Raw genomic sequence first — 17,660 nt, forward strand, 5'->3', positions numbered from 1 at the left:
CTATCTCCATCTCTCTCTCACTTTCTCCCTTTCTCTCTCTCTCTCTCTCTCTCTCTCTCTCTCAATATCCCCCATCATTAAACAGTTCTTTCTCATTTCTTTCAGTTCTCTTTTGCTCCCCCTCTCTCTCTCTCTCTCTTTACTCTCATTGTTCTATATCCAGACATTTTTTGTCATGTATGATACAATTAATCCAACCGTATGCACACTAGAAATTGAAATATATGCAGGAAATATTGTGTACAAAATAACCAAAATTATGTTCAATTAATTTATTCTTCCTATATCAAACAGAAAATTGGAATTCACCATACATACGTATTAAACTCAAATAGCCTCTTAATATGCTACTTGAAATTATTAGAATTTCAATGTTATGTATTTGTTACATAAATTTTACCCCATTTTTTAAAACAAAGTATATGCCACTTTTAAGCCCCCTTTTCCAGGGAATCTATTACATCATGATTTGCACAATATTATAAAACATTATAAAACAAGATTTCTTAAAAAGAATGTTACCCATGACTCAAAATCACAATTTTTTCCAGTAACACAATGAACATCTGATGTACAAAAGAACATCCTAATGAGTGATGGTTGCTTTGTGGTTCACACACACCAAGGACATTTCGGACTTTTTATTAACGGCTGCTTGTTTGTTACAATAACCCAATAGTATGAAGATTATATTACGAAGGTTTTGATCCCCAGTCACAGCTACAGCAGATGGGGTATGGTTCATTGAAGAGGCTAAGTGGAACTTCACAGTCCATACATGTATGTCTGTTGAAACGTTATTTAGGTCTTGCATGTGCATTGTGGTTAAAGTGGACTTGGATGCACATTGTGGTAAAATGGACTTGCATGCACTTTACATGAAATTATTGGTGGAAAAATGTGAATTAACAAAATGCCATCCTCGAAGTACCTTGGCTGTATGGGCATACAAGCAACAAGTTATTCGTAAAGCCTAACCGTACAAATTTAGCAGGTCAGTAGTTCTCCTTCCTTTCTGAATTTGTCTCAGTTTTTAGGGAAATTACCTTCATTTATTTTACTAAAGAAGCACATCATCCTGAAACAAAATGAAAAAGGTTCAAACCTCATTAAAAAGTTAAAGATTCAATCCATTGATGATTGGTCTGAGTTATAGTGTCACTCATATTCTAACTTAAAAAACAACTCTGAGGGTTTTTTCATATATGCACCCCCTCCCCACACAGTCATGAGTAATCATTGATTCACCGAATGACTAACTCCTTTAAAGTCACGAACAAAAATTCACATTCCTGAAGACATATCTCATAAATGTGCTTGAACGAAGTTGAACTTGCCATGTCATGGCCTAAGAAAGCACATAAGTAGTAAAAGTCGATAGCCAATTTAGTCCCCTTCCTAAAATAAGGTCTAGAGGTCTACATCTAACTTAGATAACCAGCTGACAGTTGGCCTAAGCTAGATGTAAACGGAGCCTGGAATGTAGATTTTACAAGACCCTAATCGTAAGAGCCCAACTTTTTCATCTTTAAACTAGCTTAATCTTATACACTAAAAAAAAAGGGCTAAATTTAGCACTTAAAGATTCAATTTTAGCACTTTTTAGGAGCTCGCATAGTGACTGCACTCGAAGTGCTGAGTTAGCACTTGCACCCGGGCTACTTTGCTAGCACCCAAAGGAGCTGACTGTTGTTCTAAATTTAGCACTTAAAGATTCAATTTTAGCACTTTTTAGGAGCTCGCATAGTGACTGCACTCGAAGTGCTGAGTTAGCACTTGCACCCGGGCTACTTTGCTAGCACCCAAAGGAGCTGACTGTTGTGCACTTAAAGTGCCAAGTTTTGCTCTCTTTTGGGTGCTAGCAGAATAGCCCTTGTGCAAGTGCTAACTCATGCGTTGTTTGACATGCCCCATCTACATTTGGTATGTGGTCAAGGTGGATGTCCTTCGTCATTTACCACTTTCAACTCTTACAGGAAACATTTATTAAACCAACATCCACAAGAAGAACCTGAACCTGAAGTTGTACAGGGTATGGAGGGTCTAGTTGATGCTGATTTGGGTGTTGCTGTTGGTGAAGTGCATAATCCTGCAGCAGATGATGCATTTGATGATGATAATGATAGGATAGGCCTACTACAAGAACAAGATGGAGCAATGCATAATGACAGTACAAGACACTATGAATATGACAGACAATGAAAGCGGACAAAATATACAGTTCCTTAGGTAGACAAAGGAACATCCCTTCACTGCTATTATGTAAAAATGTGTAGAACAGGTGTCACATGCATATTCACCTGTTCTACACATTTTACATAATAGCAGTCAAGGGATGTTCCTTTGTCTACCTGAGGAACTGTATATTTTGTCCGCTTTCATTGTCTGTCATGTTCATAGTGAGACCAGCTGCATTTTTCATTGGTTCTCTTTTATCAAACACCAACATGACCCATTCTATGACAAACCATGGACCCTACTACAGATGGACTAATAATGAGAGTCTTACTTTGATCACATCATGACCACCGCCACCTGAAAATATGTATGTTGATTAGGACATTCATTTGACGCGACAATGTTGATTATGTAATCACGCATCATCACAGACAAAGGGACCTTTTACATTTCTTCAGATTATTTTCGCTGGGCCAGGGCCCAAGAGGGTAGTTTTCAGGAAAAGTATCGTAATTTAAGACCAGTTAGGGGAGCAGTGAACCCCAAAATATGACAATTTGTGTGATTTTAGATTGATTATTAAAGAAGTTGACACTGGTGGACATATATCTGGACCTGCCAAACTTTGAAACAAACATATTCTGTACTGTCCTATTACCTTCTATTCCTTGGAAACTGATAGGATTAGTTTTAAAAAGAAGTTTAAAATCATTGTGTTATAGCCAAATTTACAGGTTTCACTTGTAAACTACTTCTAATCTTCTATTAAAAACCTCATATACGTTAATATTCATATTTATGCCACAACTGCACATGCATTTCCTTGATTTTAAGCGATTCAGTTTCTTTTGCGCAGGGGTTTTGTAGATTCTTCAAGTCACAGTTCTGTCTTTTTTATGGCTGACTGGCGGCGGTCGTGATGAGATCAAAGCTTGGAAGTATGTTCGGGATGTCATTATGATACTTTTGACAGAGTCAGGTGCATGAATATATTATGGTACCGTTCAGTGTCCATTTGTAGTAGGTCCATGGACAAACAGAGTGTTATCTGCTGCAACAGCTTTGAATACTGATGTTGTTGACAGTTTAAGGAGCAAAGTTATTCAGACTTTTGAGGCCTTGGGTATTGACCTGGAGAATGAAGAATGTAAGAATCTCTTAGCTGAATTTGATTCAAAAACAAATATTCACAAGGTAACAGCTATTATACTAACCGACCAATCAGATCAGGTTATGCAGTCAGCACTCGATGTTAAGTGCTGCATATTGTTATAGCACTCGTTTTCTGCACTCAAATATTCAGCACGTTTCGGTTTCCTTGTTAAAGTTAACCCGTCAAGTGCTGATTTTGGCACTTCAAGTGCAGAATCTCACTCAGCACCCAACATTTAGCACCTCAGTTTTTTGCGTGTACATTACACCTAAGATTGTCTTCTCCTATGTAATCTCTCAAATGAGCTTCGTGAAAGGGGACAAAATTAAAATAAATTTTACTGCACTGTATACTGTAATACATTCTGTAGGTATCTTAGTCTTTTATGGTACAGAATTGTTAATGGTAAGTTTGAATTTTCTTCTGACCTAAAAATAAAAATAGTTAATCAACAGTTGAACTTAAAAAAAGAGCGTGGATTATCCAAGCTCCTTTTTAGGTCCAAGTCTTGATTATTCGTGTCTCATTTTCAGAGATAGTCCCGCCCGAAAGTCTGGGCCAAGCTGTCACGAGTGACTGGTAGCCATGGCAATCGAGCTCAAAGTATTAGCTCGCGGCAATGAAAAATGAATTAAAAGTTCGAGTGTAGATTGCACCTGCATTTATCAAACCAAACAATTTCAAATCATTTCATAATGTACATACACATCTGCAGATTTATGATATCAGCAGATCATTTCATAAATATGATTCAATTAACGAAATTTAAGTGTAATTACAGCTTTACTCACCATCAAACTATTCTCCCTGTTCAGGAAATAACCGGCGTTGGGCCGACTGACTTGGAGATGCCTATGCCATTATGTGGATGCAATCAATAGCACCGACAACGCCAGGAAAATGGCAGTTAATATAACATTGTTGTTGGTTGGGTCTGCAGGACAGCCTCTCTTGTTGAACGAAATGACATGTATTGCTCCTTTCTCATTGCAATGGCTATTGATATAGACTTCACAAGGCGGGACACTGTTTCTCGGGAGGCCTTCTTCATCCCGATGCATCAATTGAAAAGAACCTGAAAATCAAGATGAAAAATAAGTTGATACAAAATTACTATTTCTCTACCTCCGTTACATCTATCAGCAAATGTATATCAACAGGAAAGAGACACTTCTGTCCATTTCCTTTGGATGTTCATTGGATGATCCAAGAATGACACGCTTACCCATAGCTATCTACAGTTGGTCTCCGGAACATGCATCTGTTGACGACAATGACGTTGTCTGCCACGTAAGAGAAGATATTCTAAACATTTTTCTTTCGAATTGATCAGTTGTGTGGCTTTTGCGGTTTGTTGATGACGTATTTCATGAAATTTTCTTGACTGAATTTAATTTGAACTTATTATACGATACTCTATTATTATTTAAGAATTAATTTCTACTTATAAGAGCATAACATTTTCTTTATTTTTGTTCTTTGTGAGATCATGGAATGGTAAAATGTGTGATGTCATGAGATATTCCATCCAGGTACACGTATGTCTATTGTCTCTGCTTGTAGCTTATTTTATTTTATTTCCCAACCTGATATTCGTCGTAATTTGGGAGAAAAAGCGATGCCTTCACGACAACACCTGTCTACATGAACGTAAAAAAGATCGCTTAGATATGACGACCATCTTGAACGATGACGTCAATATTGAATAATGACATACTCTGACATAACGGGGTTTGACAGGCGGATAAATGTCAAATGACACAGTCATGTACATTGAACGGGAATGAAAAACCTTTATTTTCCCCTCCTCTAACACTAATATTTGCATATCACTAAAATTACATTTTTATTTTCAAGTATATTTCTACTCTTTATATTTCATCAAATTCGCAATTAATTTGTTTATTCCTCTCCCATTCTTACACCGAATTAAAAAAAAATTGAGAACAAATGAAAGAAATACAGAGAATGCTACGGAGGTAAAATAAGCTGAGTAAATTGTCAAGGAAAGTAACTAATATAATAGATGAAAGATCTAGATGAAAGAGATATGAAAAATTGTAATATCAATAAATTTAGCCTTCCGTAGTCGGGACAATAACAGCAAACACACAACCCCCCTTTTGTAAACCAAATTTCGTGTTCCCAGACACATTTAATTTCTTTGGCTAAATTTATTTTTAAACAGTACACTGTGTTATGCTTTAGACAAATTTCGTCGATATTTGTCAAGGAAATTAGGAGAAAATCTACTTCACCCATGTGTAATATCTCTAAACTTTCTATATATGTTATCCATTACTATCAACGATTTTGAATTAAAAGCCATAAAACGGATGCGTATTCTATTCGAAATGTTGTGATTTTCCTAAAGATAAAGATTAATCATATATCATCTCATTGTTACCCCAAATTATCCGTCAGGAACAACGGCAAAAGATAATGGTTCACATTTTTGAAATATAATAGTTGTTTGACTTTATATCAATTCAGCCTTATCCGATCGTTCCCTAATCTTACCAATTTTACATGTAAACACCACGCAATGAGTAAAGGTCTTCAAAGGAGTTTATTATTCCCTGGGCATTCTAACAATTGGCTAATTCTTAAGATGTATATTAAATTGAATACTGTATAACCAAAAGATTGCTCTACTGTAAGAAATGCTTAAATTGATAGAATAACTAATCAAGAATATTTCCAGATTACATAAGACGGGGTTAGAGGGTAGAGTCAAAGAACTAACAATTTCCAATTTGTAGTTGATTTGTCAAACTCTCCCAGCCAGGCTATATACGTTGTCATACATCACGTTGTTTGTTGCAATCATGAGACGGTATCCAGAAAGCCTCTTGAAATCTGTAAATCAGAAAAAATTCGAAATAGGTCATTATATAATCATGCTTATGTGCAAGGGGGAAAAAGCATGAAGAAACACTGCTAACATAGAATGGTAGGCACTTAAATACATTAACATGGCATACAAATTAATGAAACTATTCTACTTGACTGTATTGAGGCAAAATATACTCAGGATATATACTTACTCCTGAACGTTTGAATGTCTTTGTCTTAAAGAATGTTGATTAAATAGAAAGTGATATCTTAAAATGACTCTTTCCTCTTGCCAGGCTAATGCATTAGAACATATTAACAGGTGCTTAGAATATGAACTTAAATGATGAGTATAAGAAACCTTCACTCGTTGGTTTCGAGATTCTTTATCTTTGTAAAGTCTAAAATGTCGACTACTATGTGGTCATCTTTTTTTTCAAACTCTAAATTGAATACTGTTGATCGGTTGTTTGAATTACCATGCAATAACAAAACACATATGTTTAAATGAAAAAAAGAACCACTCTATAACGATAAAACAAACCTGGATTTGTTCAAATCCTTTCCCCTGTAAAATATATATATATATATTTTTTTTTTTGTTAAAGAAGTTATAATTTAAAATGGTCTTATATATATTTCCTCATTCCAAATTGCCATATTTCCAGGTTACTTGTATTTAAAAAAGATTAGAAAAATTCACATTGAGGGTCAATAAATTACTCGTGATTAAGCACATACTACCTGTCGCAGATTTCCATTTTCTGTCCCTTTTTTAGGGGTATCATGTCAACGAAGGGCAGAATCATAGTATTAATGACTACAAACGATTCGGACTGTTATACCAAATCTATCCCGCTCTGCGCTTTGTTGAACTAGTTTTATTTAATTTTAGTCATGTAAGTTCTCATGCCGTGGCTGAAGGATAAACCTCAACAGGCATGCAAGCCTTCAAAACGTTAATTTATGGTATTTTAGCTTGATAGGAATACTTTGGCTCTTTGCCTGCTTTGAAATGGAGCCTGGAAAAATTTGAAATGTAAAGTGTGATCATCGCATTTCTTCGACTTCCTTCCTTGTTTGTTAAAAGCAATTTGAAATGCATGTTTCTTCTTTAATATAACTTATTTCTTGGCAGTTTTGTTCTCATAGCGCATGTTGAAGTATGTGTAAACGGACATGTATTAAATTGACGTTTTGAAAGATAACATAATTAGAAAATGATACCAACATAATTTTGTTTCCCAATACATAACCAGAAAATAAAAGTGCCCAAAAGAGTAAATTATATTTTTTAATACTGCGTTACAGCTTAAAATAGTTTTAGAAGCTGATACAATTTTGTATCGGTTATCAACTGTTTTCCTCGAATAGAACGTTAATTCCATTGGTAATGCTGATAATAAAAAACACTAGCAATATCTGTTCATATTTTGAATTAAAAAGGGAACAACAATGCTGTTTCAATATGAAGCATTACTCTAACCTGGTGTAATTAGTAGATGCAACACATACATTTATATTCGTCTGGAAAGCATATTCATGAGTAAAGCAATATCGTTCACTCGAAACATCACCATTCAAGCTATATTTTATATTTAGCAGATAAAGGGTAGAAATGGAACCATCGATTAACAAAATTAATTATTGCTGTTTAGAGGTATACTTCTGTTTTGCAGATTGTAGTGATATTGGTGTTATGGCAACAAATTTAATTTGTTTTGATCTTAAAAACATCCTAATGAGTATTAGGATTTAGGGCTCAAAAATTAATCCTGAACCTTGTCACTAAATATGTTAAAAACAAACCAACAAACGTTGAAAAAGAAGAAAACTAAAAAAAGACATAGACACACATTTGGTTATTTCCTCATTGGCAAGATCCCAGAAATATATATTCCATATTATAAATAATAAAGATGATATGTGACACACTGACATTTTGATATCGTCTTTCTATTGACAGATGTAATTTAGTATGATTTTTTTTTCTTCATTTGTGCAATTATGTTATTTTTACTCAAAGGCATCACAAACAAAGATCCTGGTTAAACATATTGATAATGATACAATAATATCGGTTGACGCATTGCAAGTGGGTACTTCCTGTTTTTCTCTGATATAATGACTCTTTCCAGCGAAGATTGTTTATCTTTCTGTATTTCCTCATTGGCCGTTGAAACAAAAATTACGTGTGCGCGCCATTTTTTCTCGCACGTTTCCGCGCATATATTAGAAGGATGACGGAAACTTTTTTGTCATTAATTAGTTATTCTTGCTGTGAGTCTGAAGTGAAGATGACAGCGATGAAGTTCAAGCTGGTTTTATGCTTTCTCCTTGGCCTCTTCTCCATTTCATCAGCGCAACGTCGTGAGTATTATCCCAGTCTCTGTTCGATTCTTGCTCTGCACATATTTCTTGAATAATAAAAGTATTATACGAAGTTTTTATTTGCAATGAATGCATGCACCTAATATGTTTACAGATCTGAATTATCAATAATTGGCCTTTCGCGCTAACATCACATTTAAATAAATTACATTCCTTTGACATGCAATGAATAACCATTCCTGTTAAAAATAATTCCTTGATCTTGAAGCTGTACTGGGAGGGGGGGGGGGGGGGAATAAATGCACTTGTACAATAGGTGTATAGGTCTAGCCCAATTTTCCCAAACAACGTGTTTAAAACTTACGATACGATTACAAAGGTGTCAATCTTCTTATGCCTTTTAAACATAATCGTAAGAAACAATGAACTTCCAAAAGGCACCGTTAATGAATGACTTGCTGTTAAATTTGGAACATGGATAAAAGGCAAAACTTTCAGATCTGCGATACAATAGAATACTTATTTGTTTTTACTACTTTTTCAATTCCTGGATCGGTACATCAATAATGTGTCTGTTCTGCTTCCAATTGACAGAACATGAAGTGCGGTTTATGGAAAAGGGATCGAGCCACTATCCATATGCCGGCCGCGTAGACGTGTATATTGATGGCGCATGGGGGACCATTTGTGCTTCTGACTGGGACATGAACGATGCTGAGGTGGTCTGCCGGGAGATAGGCTTAGGCTACCCCTACGGTATCACGGTCGTTGGTGGTCCACCTGCTGGAGCCGGTGCCAAGTGCTTGTCTAGGGTAAAGTGTTACGGCCATGAAGATCTGCTCTCAGAATGCGAAGTATACCCGGTTACGCGAACAAGTAGTACAAATGACAAGGGCATAGTCTGCTATCCTCCCCCAAGTAAGTGACTTGAGGTGAAATAGATTCATGATAAAATATATAATTAACTCTTTGAATGTTGTAATAGGCCTATTGATTTCCATACTAATAATAACATATAAAAATGAAACCGTAAATCACGGTCATTGGTGAAACTCCACCAGTAGGCAACAGTGCAGTCAAACGTCTATCTCTGGTATTAAAGCGCTATGGTCACAAAAACTGACTATAGCAGATTGTACTGTTACCATACCCGACAGCGTAGACACTCTTCGACAATCTTGACAGGGGAAAATCTGCTATCCTTTACCGGGTATTTCTTTTTCTTATGAGTCGTGATAAACAGAAGCTAGGATGGATCTGATCTTTCAATATGTTTTAGGGAAGAGTATTCTGTCGGTTAAGACCGCATGTAATACTTGACCAGGGTAAGGTTTAAAACATTCGATAAACGGGAATGGATATATGAGTTATTCTTTTCCCGATTACAATTACGCACTAAGCGTAATCTGTAATTTGAATATCTTGTTTTTTGGTACGATGTTCGGGAGGAGTGTAATGAAATGGAATACTATGAAGTACATTAAAATTGTTTCTCTTAACAGCACTTGGCAATACATATTTGAATAATTTTGAGACAAAAAACGTGACTCGAATAGTTAATAAATAAACATAAGTGTACCTTAGATATGGTTTATATTTGATATTGAAAACGGAACGCCGTTATATAACACGAAACTTATTATTTAATCTCTGAACCTTTTTTCTTCCTTAATGCAGGTGATGCGGGTTTGCAGCTCAAATACGGACCTGATCAGTATTCAGGCTATGTAGAGGTCAAGCTGGCAAGTGGCAGTTGGAGTCCACTGTATATTTATTATGATGGTTGGGATTTGTCTCTGTATCAGTATATCTCGAACATCTGTCGTCAGCTTGGATTCGGGGAGCTCAACTTCTGGGATAGTTTTGAATATAGCAGCACGTACAGTATGACAAAGGTGACGAGATGTCCTTAAGGAGTTGCGCACCACCAAAGCTGCATATTTTATTCTAAAGATGATTATATTTTAGGGGTTTAATTTTCACAATAACTATGATAAAGATGACAAACAACATTTCCAGATCCGTTTAGAGGGTGCCCGAGCGTGTGTACACACCTTGTATTTCTAATGCGGCTGCTTGGTTGTGACAGTGACACAGTGATATATGGAAGTCAAAAGGCTTATTTACACATCCCAAACGAATTTTTGCATTGTAATTTATACCCCTGGAAATAAACGTAGTTTGCTATTGTCTTGAACATTATTTTTAGCGCCAACATCGTCGACACAAGGAAGGCACAGTGCGTGCACTTAAAATCGAACCATCTCCAATATAACGTTCAACTTGGTTGGCGCCATCGCCCGTACATTTCGCGCCACCTCACATAACGGCGCCGATACTATGCCGAATGCATTTGCCCCGGGGCCTGGGGTACTCACATATTAAAACATATGGGGATGTTTGCGTTGTTTATGCCCGATCTGAGAACTTTACTAAGATTCCGGATTTTTCTCACGTGACATCTTGCACTTCCGTGCTCACGGATGTAGGACAGCGACAAGTTGCGAATGCGCACTACTCCCCTAAAAATGTAGACGGTGTTTTGAATGTGTAAAAGGGCATGCAATCTCTTTGTCGTTTACAAAGAATACCCGCAATTTTTTTTCGATGTAGAAATGATGATGTTTAACGAGTATTCGCTTAGCTTTGATCCATTACCAGATGATATTGGTGCTTTCGTAGATGAATCCATCCCGGAAGCTGGAAAACAAACTCACATTGGTACTGATTTCTAAAATCGGCACACACCTAGGTTTCGGTTCAAAATGAATTGATGCCCTTCTTGAAACTTCAGTACGATTCCGAACCTTTTTTTCCTTCCTTAATGCAGGTGATGCTTGTTTGCAGCTCACAAACGGACCTGATCAGTATTCGGGCTGGGTTGAAGTCAAGCTGTCAAGTGGCAGTTGGAGTAAATTGTATCTTTATTATTATTATAATGATTTGTTGTCTCGGTATCAGTATATCTCGAACATCTGTCGTCAGCTTGGATTCGGGGAGCATGTACAGTATGACAAAGGTGACGAGATGTCCTTACGGAGTTGCGCACCACCGAAGCTGCATATTTTATTCTAAAGATGATCCTATTTAGTAATAATAATAATAATAATAAATATGATTTATAAGGCGCCAAATCCACTTGACAGTCAAATGCTCAAGGCGCAGGGGGTTTAATTATAATACTACCTATGATTATACTAGCTATGATAAAGATGATAAAGATGACAAACAACATTTCCAGGTCCGTTTCGAGGGTACCCGAGCGTTTGTGCACCCTGTATTTCTAATGAAGCTGTTTGGTTGTGACAGTAACCCAATGATAAATCGACGTCAAAAGGCCCATTTACACATCCCAAACGAATTTTTGCATTGCCATTTATACTATTGGAAATAAACCTAGTTTGTAATTGTCTTGAACGTTATTGTCAGCACCATGTCATATAAAATATGGGGGTGTGCCGCTCTAATAGGTCACTTTTCACAAAAAAAATACCTGAACATGTGTCCCATTTCTAGCAAAAATATGATTAAAAATGGTTTCGGTCTTTTCTTATTTTAGACGGCGGTCAACCTCGGCCTACCTATAGGTCAACCTCGGCCAATTAGCTAGGACAAAGTAATGTCATCAAGGTCATTCAAGGTGAATGTCTGGCAGGTCACCACAAGGGGTATCTGCTGATAATCGTTTGATAGGTCGTCATTGCTCATAGCTATCTCCATGACAGAGAAGACCTTATGTTTAGCTTATCTTCAACCAGATCATCGGGGTGTGTCTCTCAACTGTTCATCATGACAGTCAATCGCCGTCGCCATTGATCAACAAACGCTCATTCGTCGTCGCAGTTAACGTTCGTCGTATCTTCTCTCCAGTCCTTGAATTCTTCCTTCGCATTCGGAGTCTGGGCAAAGTCGAAGTATACACATTACATCTACGGAATTATAGTATTTGATCCTTGCATACTCTCATAAACTTTGAGAAGTCAAACATTTATTTAAACTTCACATCATGAGTTTATTACACGATACTGAAGTCTAGTATTGAATGACCGTATTCTGATTACAGTTACTTATTATTTTGTAAAAGACAATGATATGATGTGTCCTATTTGCGTTACATTAAATGGAATACTAACCTATATTTCTGGAATCCTTTGGTATTATTATTCAGGATTGTTAAGTAGCCTATTCTAGATTAATGAGCTAATTCAAGAGAGGCTGTCGCACGTGACATACTGAGTAAAGAAAATGACAAAATCATTTATAGTAAGGTTGAATCGGCGGCGCATATATATTGGTAAATGAAAATCAATCTGGCTTCAGGTGCGTCAAACTATTAAGTATGTCTATTGTATGTATGTTGCTCTATGTTGCCAGTTCATCAACTTGATGGCTCTGTACAAAGATAAACATATTCCAGAGTGGGTTCTGAAACATATAGTTTCCTACGATAAAACTAAACCATTGTTCTGTGCGTATCAAACATTAAATAATGATTAAATTATTAACCAAATATTGTACATATGTACACTATATAAAAAATGCATTCCAATTATTCATTATTAAGAGGATCTATAGTTTTGCACTTGTACTGGGTAAACTTTGTTGTTCTTCTCAAGCAGTAGCGACTTTCCTGTCTTTTTTTACTTACCAATTCGATAAAAAAATGACTTTTCTAGATTATAAGCAAACGTAAGACATAATTGTTTTCTTCTTTCTTCAAAAGTTATTATTCTACAGGTTCTTTTTTAATTGATTCTAGTGCATATATGTGCTGTTTTGTAAGAGCCTCGTTGCACACAGGGGCACATTACTCTACGATCGGTCTCATGTATTCTCTTAATATGGTGATAATATCTACATTAGGTAGGTTGAATGATTTCAGTCTCCTGAGTATGTATAACTTTTTTGTTACTTCTCGTCAAAAGATCAGTTGTGTGTTTATTCCATTTTAGGTCATTCTGTACGATTAAAACTATTATTTTGGATGATCTTCTTTGGTAGATATATATCATCATCGTAAGCCGCATTTTCAATGCAACAAAAAAATTGTCTCTCTTAACGGGTGGCAAGAAAAATGACCTCCATAATGTGCCTAGATGTATACAAATACATACATATATTGTATTTTCGTAAAGAGAATGCAGCATTATAGCCATTACTTATGTTTAGCATCCTGTTGCCCATGCAGATTTAATTCATGGATTGAACCTTCGAGTGCTGATATATTCTGATATGATAATAATAATGTTCAATTTTTATAGAGCGCATATTAAATAATTCGTATCCGGACACCTGCCCCCACCTGGACATCCATCCCCGGATAACCACCCCCAGTCAACTACAACCTAGGAGAAGTACACCCTATAGGACAACAGCCCCGGACAACTACCCGTAGGACAACTACCCCCTAGAAAACTATCCCCGGACAAAAACTCCCGGACAACTAACCACCCGGAAAACTACCCCTAGGATAGTTTTCCGGGGGGTAGTTGTCCTAGAGGATGATTATCGTAGAGGTAGTTGTCTGGGACGTAGTTGTCAGGGGGTTAGTTGTCCGGGGGTAATTGTCCGGGGGGTTGTTGTCCTAGAAGGGATTTTCTGGGCGGTAGTTGTCCGGGGGTAGTTGTCCCGCGGGGTAGTCGTCCTAGAGGATGGTTGCCCTAGGAGGTAGTTGTCCTAGGGTAAAGGTGACTGGGGCTAGTTATCCGGGGGTGGATGTACAGCGGGTAGGTGTGTTAGAAACCTAAATAATTGTCTCTATGCGCTTAGATACTGGAATAAGAGAGAGAGAGAGAGAGAGCGAAGAGGGTATTTTTGATTAATATTGGGTTTCACCGTTTATCACTTACAATCATCAAACCTGTTACAAAATTCACATGTTTATCTTTAAGAATTGGCATGATCGAAACTGATTTGTTTTTAGGTCGGATTTAAACTGATGTAGTGAAGGACCTTCATAACCTTTCATCTAAAAATACCCTAAGGTGTCTACACTTACTAACTCTAACTACTAACTACTAGTATCTATAGTACTGAGCACCTTTTCTTCGTGTCTGTTTCATACGCTTGGGGGGAAATATATATAGGCCTAGTATTACATAGATTACCAAAAAGTAACAGAATAATAATACATCTATAAATCCGTCATTTGAAAGCTTGTTACGATAAAGTATAGTGAGCACTGGAAAGGTCAAAAGAGACAAGGAGTAAACGTGCAAAACGAATGAGAAATCTAGAAGAGAAAAAGAAGAATATTAATTGGGCAGAATGTGAACGAAAACATTGCAATGACGAATATCGTCATTGAAATTAATGGGGCAGAATGTGAACGAAAACAAGGCAATGACGAATATCGTCATTGAAATTAATGGGGCAGAATGTGAACGAAAACATTGCAATGACGATATTCGTCATTGTAATAATGTCAGTAAATAGAAAATCATTTAATGCAAAGAATAATACTGATACAATAATACAGAAAAGAAGACTAGGGACCTGGGCTTACTTGATCCGTGGACTATTTAGGCCAGATTTAACTTTAGTCCATGGACTAACTCAATTTCATTCCTCGAAACTGATCCATGGATTAAACTCCTGACTAATAAAGTTAGTATCTGTACTAAAGTTAATTCATGGATCAATTACCATGGTTACAGTTTCTACACATGCTCACTATACACAACAGCTACTATTACAGCAACGGACATATACATCTAAATCAATTTACATGAAACAGGTGACAGGATGTATGATAGTGATACCCCCTCCCCCACACGCTCCTTGGTTTATAATACTTCATGTATGAACATGATATTGACAACCGTTTTCACTCTTTCTTCCTATCTCCGTCTCTCTCTCCCTTGTTCTCTCTCTCTCTCTCTATAACTATCTCACATCATTGTAAACTTCACATGTTCATGGTAACATCTCCCATCATTAAATATTTCTTTCTCATTTCTTTCAGTTCTCGTTTGCTCCCCCCTCTCTCTCTCTCTCTCTGTACTCTCACTGTTCTATATCCAGATATTTTTTCATGTATGATACAATTAATCCAACCGTATGCACACTAGAAATTAAAATATATGTAGGAAATATTGTATATAAGATAACCAAAATTATGTTCATTTAATTTATTCTTCCTATAACAGAAAATTGGAATTCACCATACATACGTATTATAAAATTGAAGGTAACAAAGTCAGCTAAAAAATCCTCTTAAAATTATGCTACTTGAAATGATTAAAATTTCAATGTTATGTATATCACATGATTTTTTCCCAATTTAAAAAAAAAGAGCATATGCTACATCTAAGCCCCTTTTTTCAAGGGAATCTGTTATATCATGACCTGCACCATATTATAAAATACATTATAAAACAAGATTTCTTAAAAAGAAAGTTACCCATGACTCAAAATCACCATTTTCTCCAGTGACACAATGATCATCTGATGTACAAAAGAACATCTTGATGAGTGATGGTTGCTTTGAAGTTCAACACACCAAGGACATTTCGGACTTTTTATTAACGGCTGCTTGTTTGTTACAATAACTTCATGTTATGAGGATTATATTACAAAGGTTTTGATCCCCAGTCACAGCTACAGCAGATGGGGTCTGGTTCATTGAAGAGGCTAAGTAGAACTTCATAGTCCATATATGTATGTCTGTTGAAACATTAAAAAGGTCTTGGATGTGCATTGTGGTTAAAGTGGACTTGGATGCACATTGTGATTACATGGACTTGCATGCATTTTTACATGGAATTATGGATGGAAAGATGTGAATGAACAAATGTCATCCTCGAAGTACCTTAGCTGTATGGGCATATAAACAACAAGTTATTCGTACAGCCTACCTGTCCAAAATTAAGCAGGTAAGTAGTTCTCCTCCCTCTCTGAATTTTTCTCAGTTCTTAGGGAAATTGCCTTCATTTATTTTACTAAAGAAGAACATCATCCGGAAAAAAGAGAAAAGTTCAGACCTCATTATGAAGTTAAAGATCTTCTCCATTGATAATTGGTCTTAGTTATAGTGTCAGTCATATTCTAACTTGAAACAAAACCTTGAGATTTCTTTCATATTGGCACCCCCTCCCTACACAGTTATGAGTAATCATTGATTCACAGAATGACTAACTATTTTAAAGTCAGGAACAAACATTCACATTCTTGCAGTACTATCTCATGAATAGTGCTTGAACCAAGTTGAAGTTGCCATGTCATGGCCTAAGAAAGCCCATAAGTAGTAAAAGTCGATAGCCAATTTAGTCCCCTTCCTAAAATTAGGTCTAGAGGTCTACATCTCACTTAGATAACCAGCTGACAGTTGTCCTAACCTAGATGTAAACGGAGCCTGGAATGTAGACTTTACAAGGCCCTAATCATTAGAGCCCAACTTTTTTCATCTTTAAACTAGCTTAATCTTACATGACACCTAAGATTGTCTTCTCCTATGTTATCTCTCAAAATGAGCTTCGTGAAAGGGAACTCTAAAATAATTTGTTACTGCACTGTACTGTACTCATTCTGTAGGTATCTTAGTATTCTATGGTCCACAATTGTTACTGGTAGGTTTGAACTTTCTTCTGGCCTAAAAATGAAAGTAGTTAATCAACAGTTGAACTTTAAAAAGGAGCTTGGATCATCCAAGCTCTTTTTTTTAGGTTCAACTCTTGAATAGCCATAGCAATCGAGCTGAAAATATTAGCTCGCGGCGATGAAAAATGAATAAAAAATTTGAGTGTAGATTGCACCTACAGTTATCAGACACATCTGCAGATTCATGATATCAGCAGATCGTTTCATAAATATGATTCAATTTACGAAATTTAAGCGTAATTACAGCTTTAATCACCATCAAACTATTCCTGCTGTTCAGGAAATAACCGGTGTTGGGCCGACTGACTTGGAGATGCCTATGCAATTATGTGGATGCAATCAATAGCACTGACAACGCCAGGAAAATGGCAGTAAATATAACATTCTTGTAGGGTCTGCAGGACTGCCTCTCTTGTTGAAGGAAATGACATGTATTGCTCCTTTCTCCTGGCAATGGCTATTGATATGGACTTCACAAGGCGGGGCACTCGGGAGGCCTCCTTCATCCCGATGCATCAATTGAAAATAACCTGATAATCAAGATGAAAAATAAGTTGATACGAGA

At 36.5% G+C, this 17,660-nt stretch overlaps 1 protein-coding gene across 1 annotated transcript in view; it reads left to right on the plus strand.

Moving 5' to 3' along the window:
• The window catches only part of LOC582948 (deleted in malignant brain tumors 1 protein), a 30,348-nt gene extending 19,116 nt beyond the window's left edge, over positions 1-11,232 (plus strand). Inside the window, exons 3-5 of the mRNA XM_030988320.1 lie at positions 9,092-9,415; positions 10,175-10,381; positions 11,159-11,232. Coding sequence (XP_030844180.1) covers positions 9,092-9,415; positions 10,175-10,381; positions 11,159-11,232 — 605 coding nt within the window. The remainder of the gene's footprint in view (positions 1-9,091; positions 9,416-10,174; positions 10,382-11,158) is intronic.
• Positions 11,233-17,660: the final 6,428 nt, after the last annotated feature.

The sequence above is a fragment of the Strongylocentrotus purpuratus genome, unplaced genomic scaffold (assembly GCF_000002235.5).
Source record: "Strongylocentrotus purpuratus isolate Spur 01 unplaced genomic scaffold, Spur_5.0 spur5_scaffold_17, whole genome shotgun sequence".
Lineage (NCBI taxonomy): Eukaryota > Metazoa > Echinodermata > Echinoidea > Camarodonta > Strongylocentrotidae > Strongylocentrotus > Strongylocentrotus purpuratus.